Source organism: Pundamilia nyererei, unplaced genomic scaffold (genome assembly GCF_000239375.1).
Source record: "Pundamilia nyererei isolate P.nyererei 1_Seehausen unplaced genomic scaffold, PunNye1.0 scaffold00084, whole genome shotgun sequence".
Classification (NCBI taxonomy): domain Eukaryota; kingdom Metazoa; phylum Chordata; class Actinopteri; order Cichliformes; family Cichlidae; genus Pundamilia; species Pundamilia nyererei.
In genome coordinates this window covers 1007555-1017137 of record NW_005187485.1, presented here as the reverse complement: position 1 = coordinate 1017137, position 9583 = coordinate 1007555, and the positions used below count along the sequence as shown (strand labels likewise).

The following is a 9583-nucleotide window of genomic DNA, read 5'->3' as shown; positions in this document are numbered from 1 at the left end:
CTTGGTCTTAAATATGTGATAAGAGTTCGATGGTGAAGCCTCTGATTGAAACGTAGTGATTTTAAAACAAACATACCACTATGGATGATCTCATCTACAGACTAAAGTGACTGCTTTCATATATTGTTGGTTAAAATCAGAGTTTTAGAAGTTTTTTTTTAACCCAAAATGTAAGGTGAGGATGCACCAGTAGTGCGTGAAAACACCAGTTGACAAAGACCTACAATCATTTGTTAGTTTTATATTTCTATTTTCTATTTTGCTTTTTCTACCCCAAATTTTGGAGAAGTATTTGCTTATATGAGCGGTAACAGATAACTAAATATCTTAGATTTCTGTTGTTGCACAGTTACTAAGAGCTTTATACTAATATCTCTTTGGGCGTAGTCATCTCTGTTTGAGAGCAGCATTAATCTGGACATCTATTTCCTATAGCTGACTGCTTTGCAAAGTGGAATATTCATTAAAGTGCTTTATATTTTGATGAAAATTGAAAACCTATGAGACGATTTTGTTATTAGCCTCCTTCACCTTTTGCACCTGCTACAACAAAGCATCATCACTGGTCCCTATCTTCCCAAGGTGATCTTAGCTAGAAGCATTGCACAAAGGCATAATAATAAAAGGTTTAGTATAATATAGATCAAGTCCACTTTAGTGTGGGTCACTGACCCAAACTGTATCGGCTCTTTCCAACCTTAATAGTCTGCTCCGCTGGGAGCATAATGTTTGGATTGGTTGGGAAATATATTGGCAATAAAGAGACAAAAGGATGTCATAAATGTTGATTAAAGCTCTGGTTAAAAGACAAAGGCGGAGAGGCTCTGAGTTATGAGGGCTTTTCAGACTGCGTTATTGTTTCAGTGACAGAGCTCTTAGTGTGTCTAGTGGAGTGGCGAGTGGTAAACATTTCTCAATGTGTGAGGAGTCATTAATCCCTGGAACCGAGGATGGCTTCACTACCAGTGTCTGTGGCCCAAGAAATCACAGCCAGTTGGCACCAGCAGGTCGTGCAGAGCTCCAACATAAATGCTTTGTACTTCAGAGCTGTTTAAATCTCTTCTATGTGCTGTAGCTAAGGCACGCTTTAGAAAAGGCAACAGGCAACACTCTGTGTTTTGCACATTCAGTTCATTTGCCAGTCAAGCTGTTGATGATGCATTGAGTCCTGCCAGGTTATAGTCTCACTGTGAAACATAAGCAAAAAATGAAGCCAGTTTGACGAAAACACGTTTCTAAGGCCCTGACAGTAACGTCAGGGAGTAATACAGTATGCAGATTGTCACTGAGGCTGAATCGTAATTCTGGCAAAAAGTAACTTTCCTGTTTCTGGAGTCATTAGACTTGGTCATGTATGTTTATTATAATTTATTTTGAAGAGATTCCCAGTTTCATAATTACTTTAGGTTCTTTAGGTTTGTAGGTAGAGTTTTCCCAAATTCTACTTGAATTTTTGAATTAGCAAATCCGAGGACCACAAGTCTGAGAAAATTTGTATTCTTGCATGAAAAACACTTTACTCATCATGTCACACAAGCGCACACAAGGTACATTGTAAAGGTCAGTTTCTGCTTGGTTCCTTTTAAAGGGGGGCTTTTGTTGTGTTTCCTTGTTTTCTCGCATGTACATAAATATATAATACTGCCATAATCAAAGCTCCTGTGAGAGGAAACAGCCCTAATATAGTCATCCCAGTCATCTAGCCTAATGTTCAAGCCTTCTGTTCGCAAGGGGGAGTCTATCAATAGAAAGCTGGCGTAAAGGAAGTGTAGCTTTTAAAAGAGGAGTTAAAACGTCTTGGTTCAGCAGTGGATTTGCTGTGAGGCTGTGGCTAATGTTCAAAGCTACTGAGTCCAAGAATAAAGCTATGGAGCTGGAAATCAGCAAATAGTAGAATTATTTTTATTTACTTGTAGGGAGCTTCCTATTATAAAGTTTCAATTTTGTTGGTTAAAGTTTGCAGGGTCTTGATTATACTTCACGCGTGGGACTGTTTAGCAGGTTTTCCCGTTTATCGCTCTCGCAGTTGACAGATAGAAGCTGCAGCACCGCACGTTTATTTGCACTCATTGCTCTGTACTGGCGCTCCAGCTTTGGACCACACCCACCAAGGGCCAGCGGTGTTCATACATGCCCCTGGGCGTGCATTTGCAAACTCCGCCCCCGCTGGCTCCACCCACCAGCGGACCACAATGATTTAGAAGTTCAGGAATCCCACGTGACGTCACCCAGGGTGACGTTATGCTCTCTAAATAGATCGTATTGTAATCTTTTCTCAGTCCAACGTGGTTTCTTCTGAGAGACTGCTTCACATTTTCTGCACTTGTTTGGTAAGTTGAAAGCCTTGCCACCATGCAGAGGACCGTGCACGCGCCTCTGCAGGTTTGTCATCTTTTTATTTTTATTCTTTTAAAAAGCGATTCTTCTCACTTGTCCTTCTCCCTTTTTCATGCAACAGCTTGTTTTCTCGTTCGCTTCAGCAGTCTTTCTAAAGATGTGATTTTGTTTTATTTCTTTCACCTCCTGGTGTCTGCAGCTTTGTGTCGTGCGAGTTTTGTTTGAGTGAGTGCATTGTCATGTCACTTCGCGCTCCGTGTGTTTGGCCTGTCTCTTACACTGTTGTTGAAGTTGAATCGCGGAGTCAAGTGCCGCTGCAGCTCGGTCTGTCAAGTAGCAGCTAAGGCAAGTCTGCAGAAAATTATCTGAAAGGACAAAAACACGAACATTTTTATTGCAACGGGCGCTTTTCGTTGCACTTCACACCAATTTGGCACGTCTTCTAAGTTTTCATTTAGCTCTAAATCTCCGAAGCTGGACCCCTGCATCATTGTCATGCCTGTCCCATCCAGGGATACGCAGAGCAGGCTAATCTTCGGGACTCGTGCGTGCTGCGGTTCACCAATGACTGTCTGGAATATAATGGGCCGGTGGTTACGCTGTTACCCCAGGGTATCCTTGTTTACGTTAAATTTATGTTCCTCTTTTTCTCTTGAACAGCAATGTTCATCAAGATTACGTCATTCTGCAGGCCAGTCGATATTTGATTAAGCGCTAAGATGTTGAGGGTTACTTTGAGTAAGGTTGTGCTGACGGTGCGCACTTTGTGACGGAACGGCTTTTTTAAAAAAAGAGAAAGATGCTTTAATTATTTGATTGCTCTCCGGCCGCTATCATTATGTTTATGTGACAGCACTATCAATAACACATGTTTCTCGTACACGATTCCACTTATTGTGCCCGAGTTTTTATTCGGTGTCGTAATAACGCCTGTTAAAGTGTTATTTATGCCTGTTGCGACTTTTTTCAGCATTTAATGTAGACTGGGATGGAGTTTCTTTGTATGAAAGCTTTTGCAATAATTTGTCTCCTTAAAAATATGTAGCCTATCAGATTGAGTAAAGTTAACTTGCTGGACAAATTTTTTTTATTTTTAAAGCAAAAATACATAATCCAAAAATAGTTCATAATAATTATTAGGATTTACATAAACTTAGACCAAGTATCATAAGCTATAGTTAATGCATTTAAATTCACTTGTTTATTCTATAATAGTGTTATTTACTAACCTTCATGGCTATATGTTTTTTACATGTTAAGCTGGATTGCAGCAGTAAACTGTTAGCTGCATTTCTTGTGCTTGAGGTACCCCTGGTAATGTCTCTACTAATATAGAAGGTGTGAAAAGGTAGCAAACATAAAGGCAGTCTCAAGTCTGAGCAACAAGTACACCACAGAAGTTAGAGCATTTTATTTTAATACTAGAGCTTTCTTTTCGCCTTTACCTGCAAAGTTCTGCAAAGTGAACGCTAAGAATAATACAGTTAGAATAATGTGAGCAGTGCTAATCCCATGCTAGACCTCTGAGGGTAAATTTTTTGATTTATGAGTTTATGTTGAGTCAGAGACCAGTAATTGAAAGCTTTTGAAGTTTATATTTCAGTTAGACCAGTCTTCTAGTCATGCATTGAGTTTAAGAGCAGAAGTTCAGTGCAGACATTGTCAGAGAGGTCCCGTGTACGTTGTCTCAGGGATCGCCGTAATCCTTCTTTCAATTTGTACTCTCAAAAGCCCAGGTTATGGCACTGGAGCTGGAGAGTTGAATTGCTGTGCATGTTTGTGCTTGCTTTAACCCCATATGCCTTTGCACCCCAACCCTTCTTTTCCTCACCATATTGTTTAAATTCTAATATGCGTTCTACCTGGAGAGTTCTTCCCAAGTTCCTCTTGAAATCGAATGCCGGACCCTAATCCTTCCCCTCACTCACATCAGGATGCAGTTAATGTAAAGTGTAACCAAATTTCCTCTGCTAAATGAAAACATCTATATTAAATGAGAGCCAAGTGCCCTGTCCAAGGAAAGGGCGTTGAATGCTGATAATTTGAAGTGTGAAAGCTATTGGATAATTCGCAGAGGCATTCGCAGAATTAATGGCTGGAAGTTTTATGTATCATATGGTTTGAATTTCCTAGTAAATGTGAGGGAATGATCAAGTCCCGTTTTAGAAACAGGAACAGGAAGGTAAACGTTTCTGTTTTTTACAGTTATGGAAACAATTTTTCTCTTATTTTTTTAATGCCTTGCTTTAAAGTTTTTATGTTTCAAGAACTGTTCCAAATTCATACTGGCAATCAAGAAGGGAGCTAGTAAACAACAGTTCCAACAAGAGTTGAAACACAACAGCTGATTCATGCTGTTTCATGAACATTTGGGGCCTTTATTTAATACACGAGTGAGTAGCGCCATATCTACAGACACTGTTTTTGTCATCTAGCGCTTAGTTTTATTTAATGATCAGCAGTGTTGGTTGTGTTTGTTGTGTCAAAATAGACCAGGTGAGTTTTTAGGGGCCCTGTTTTAGAGAACTGAACTGGTGATAGAAAGAGAGACCAGGTCTCATTGCTCTCTGACAGTGAGACCCTTTCCAGACCCTGTTCAAGCGGGCTTGGTCATGAAGTACAACTTGTTAGGAAAACAGGACTGCTTAGCAAAACACAATATTTGACTGTTTTGACTGCGCTTAAGGAAATAGCCTGTACCTATGAAAAAGACACACATGCACATAGTGTATGAAAGTATTCATGCCTGACACTTGACATGCCGCACTGACTTATTACAGACTTATTACAGAATTACAGATGTGGTGCGGTTCTTGTGAACTGGTAGGAGGGAGAGGTGATAATAATGCAAGCGATAAAAGGAAATGTTTAATGTGCCATTAAATAAAAATGATGTGGTCCAGTATCAGTGTTGTAAATACTGCAGATGTTTTAGTTGTACTGAGAGGACACATGATAAACCACAGACCTATTTGATGATCATCAAACTCTTAGTGTCTTATTAAACCCCCTTCTCTGATTACATTTAAGTTGTGCAATAAAAAGCAGATAAAACTAAGCAGAAAAAGTTTTGTGTCTCATTTTATGTCATAATGCCAAATTTTCTTTATTTAACTGCAATTCTAAGTTATTGTAACATAGAAGAAATAGGTTATGGCGAAATAGGTTTCTGTGAAACTATCATGCAGCCAAGACTCATAAGGCTCATAAGGCCAAGAATCATTAAATAATTAAATACAAAATCCATTTCTTATATGGCTAGACACCCCAAGCGCTTTGTGGGCTTTGCATTGAAACCACACATCAGCCAAGTGTGGTTTCCATGTGTGGGGTGTGAAATAGGGATGCAAGAATGGTTAAGAAATTTTATGTTAAAATAACAACTTGGAAAGTACCAATGCAGCATATATGGGTTTTTTTTATTGGTATGTAATAATTTGTGCCGGGAGACAATGAAAACTACATTAAAATCTTTCAGTTCTCCACAACTTGGTAAATGGCAGCCAGCAAGGCTGATATAAGCCAGTACTGATGTTCCTTATATATAATGGTGCATCCCTGTTTTGCATGTTTTGCATGTTCATGTCCACCTTCACCCTAAAAGACAAATAATCGTACTTACTTAACATCTGGTACGACATCCGTCTAAAAGTGCTTGGCATTTGTGTTATTGAAATGTGATGACTGCTCAGAGGCTCTTTGTTAGTGTTTATTAGAAGAATAGTTTATACTTTTGCACTGTAACAATAATAAGATCTCGAAATACTAAATAAGCTGCGAACCAAGTATGATGTCGCAAAAAAAAGTACAAGGATTGCACAAATAATATTTTTTGCTCAGTAGTTTGCAGACTGTGACGAAAACCGTTTTTCTCTTTTACACAAGTGAGATAAATTTCTGTGTTTAATGTTGTCTAAACACAAAGATCTTAACAAAAATTGTTTCAGTAAAAATGCAAATGCAAGCAAAAATTTAGCTCAGAATCTGACCAAACTTCAAGTATACTGTGTGTGTTGCCTTGGTAAGCTTACAAGTGGTTGGCATCCTGAATATCACTTTTAAAAAAAGTCAAACGTCAAAATAAAATGTAGTAATAATAATAAAAAGATATATTCCTTCCTATTCCTGCCTAAAATAATTTTAAAAAATTATTGGCAGGAACAATAAAGTAAGATGCTGTAAACCTGTGCAATATAAATGTTTGAATGTGTGCGCTCCATCATGTGGATATCATATTTTACATAGGTGTTGTTTAATGTGTTTGATGTTGATCGATATATTTTAAAATCCAACTGTTGTTTCTGTAATTTATTTGAAATGTATGAAAAAATACAGTTGAAAATTTTGACTTCTTTAACTGGTTTTGCCTGATTGGGTTTTTCAAAGTTAAAAGAGGAAAAGGATAGAATTTGAAATAATTTGTAGAGGTTTATTTTTAGTGTTTTTATCTTTTACCATCGCTTGTCCCATTTTGCTTTGAATTCTTAAAGTTAAAATGATATGGGTGCACTGAGAAGTTCCTAAAGTGCACGTTAAAAAACCTGAGGCCCGCTTACTTTTAAGCTTTAAAACTAACACCAACTAAAGTTCCTTTTCTTCTTTCTATCAAATAAGCTGCACTTTCTGACTGTGCACGGCTGCACAGCCGCTGCTTCCTTTTCTTGTTCTCACTAAAAGATGCATAACCAGCGAATCAATTCATTAAGAAACCGATGACTGTATGGCTGAAACTTAAATGTGGAGCTATTTTTTCCAGATGTAAGTGCCTTTTATTTAAAGTCAATTTTGTCTTACTACATAGCTGCCTTAATAAAAAATATATAAGTACTGAGAAACAGTGTCTATATAGATACATTTGTTCATTTTGTTTATTACCAGCTTTAAAGTGTGTTACAATCTATGTGGTAATGTGCAATAAAAACGTGGATATAAAGAAAATCCATCTATTGAAATATTTAAAAGTTTTCCCAGTGGTTGAGTTTTGCTGAAGTTATTGGACCCAGTGTTTCCACAACCTCAGCCTTGATGTCATTTTAGTGGAGCCCAGATTACTGTAGCGTGAGAAAACTAGTGCAGGTGCAGTAACAGTTTCATGTCTAGCATGACACGAGCGTATTTTCCCTCGTCTAAGGAAAGCAAAATTATTCAGCTCTCCTCACTGCTTTCTTCTTTTGTCTTTTTCTGTAGTTTTATGAGAAGTTGGCCAGAGTGATGAACTCGGACCAGGAAAGGCCGTTCGTGTGCAACGCTCCTGGCTGTTCTCAGGTGAGACTGTCGTGATAAAACTCAATGCGTACATGTGCATGTGTATATGTATGTCTGCCTGTGATATCAATACACCAAAGAGGGATTCGGAGTAGATTTATCTCTCGCGCATGAGGGAGAAGCGCAATACCATGGAAGTGCTTGAAACACAAACTGTGATCGGGTCTAGTGTTAAAATACCTAAAGAAAAAAAAGTTTCTTTTAGGATGTAGTCAAGAATGACTACAATAACAGTGAATGTTATTTTAGGGTAGTGCTTCATTTCCTATCAGTTACTCATACTTGTCTCTTTACATATGTACAATTCCTTTTTTTTTTCAACAGCGATTCCCCACAGAGGACCATCTAATGATACATCGACACAAACATGAGATGACCCTTAAGTTCCCCTCCATAAAGAACGACAACATGTTATCAGGTGAGTTATGCTCCTTCAATACAGACTATCTCACTATTTGAGCAGGGTTTGAAAGAAACTTGGAGTTTGTTTGCAGCTGTGTCTTTGTGACTCATGCACAGACACACTCGTCTATCATCAGTATGCTTTACAGTGCCTCCAGAAGCTGTTTGCAATAATGTAAATCATATGAGGCATGCTACCCTACAGCTTAGTTTCATTCACACTGAACACTTCAGTAACATATAAAGAAGCTGCCTGACAAAAACTGGACAAATGAGCATTTTATGTGTGAGCTTGTCTTTCCTGTTACTTCATGTGATTTGCGCTTTTCTGTCACTCGGTGTGTCATCATTCTATATATCACGTCGAAAGAAAGGAAGTTTTACAGGGTGCAAAAGCCCAGTTGAGCCGCTGATCTGGACATTAATCTAGAGTTTCAAAAGTCCAGTAAGAGTCAAACCAATAGTAGCGGCCAATCCAATAGTGTAGATCTCTACTCCTTATAACATTCCTAATGCATCAGCCATCGTCTAGTAAAAATTGCTACAGCCAGACTATTCAAGTAGTTTCTTCTTTATTGTTTACACTCGGTAGTCAGTAGGATCAGATTTTCTAAGCCAGGCGTCTTTATCACTTTTCGCCTGAGTTACAACTATGACTACTTTTTTACTGATACACTGAACTCAGGATAAAATAATCAGTGGTTATGCAGCACACAAAGTCACACCTCAGACACACAATGTCACATGCAAAATTGTCTACGCTTAACTTTTAGTACTATAATTGATGACCTAAAGTTGACCTGCTCTATTTGCTTTGCATTGACTCGACTAAAAACTGACATTACTCGGTTTCTTAATAGAGCTTGAGTAATATCGTCAGTCTCTGCAGATCGAAACGGCGCTGTATATTTGCAGAGTAAAACTGTGTTTTGAGTACACACGTCATGACGAAAGTTTGAGTCAATCCTCAGTCTAGCCAGAATGGATAAACACGCCATGGAGTATGCTTTTAGCCTTTGAAACAACTGTGATCCCAAAATCACCTTCAACAGTCTGAAACCCGATCTGCATGCACCCCCCACAATGTCAAGCTGAATACCACAGCTTGACTGAGCTCGACAAATGAGACCCCACTCTGTAGGTGGGATCTGTACTTTGTCAGCAAAAAACTGGGCTGTCAAAAGTAGTGTCTCTCATCGGCTAAATACAAGTAATGCTTACTTAAAAACACAATGTGCAACAACAGTGTACGTTCATTATTCTTTTTGGATTGGTCTCCATTAGCTTGCTTAAAGTGCATGCTGGTAAAAACTTTGGCTCACATAATTGGACATCATTTTTTTAGAGGAAGGAACAATGAGGCAGAAAATACAAAAAATACAAGACATAAAAATCGGAGAGTACAAGAAGAGTCACAGAATCAAATTAAAAGTTAGCAGTAAAACTATCCAAATTATCAGAATAAAACATGCTGCGCTGTCAAAACAGATTTAAATGCTTTCTCGTGTCTCATTTAACTTCTTGCAGACATGGTTCCTGTTTTAAATACCGTTGTGCGCATATTTGCATTTTGGTTCAT

At 38.3% G+C, this 9583-nt stretch overlaps 1 protein-coding gene across 6 annotated transcripts in view; it reads left to right on the top strand.

Moving 5' to 3' along the window:
- Positions 1-2248: 2248 nt before the first annotated feature.
- The window catches only part of creb5b (cAMP responsive element binding protein 5b), a 35096-nt gene continuing 27761 nt past the window's right edge, over positions 2249-9583 (top strand). For 5 of the 6 annotated variants that reach the window (XM_005738463.2, XM_005738462.2, XM_013912214.1 and 2 more), the window contains exons 1-3: positions 2249-2382; positions 7525-7602; positions 7927-8020. In XM_005738463.2, the coding sequence (XP_005738520.1) occupies positions 2353-2382; positions 7525-7602; positions 7927-8020 (202 nt within the window). In that variant the 5' untranslated portion in view covers positions 2249-2352. The remainder of the gene's footprint in view (positions 2383-7524; positions 7603-7926; positions 8021-9583) is intronic. The other variant, XM_013912212.1, reaches the window with a different exon arrangement.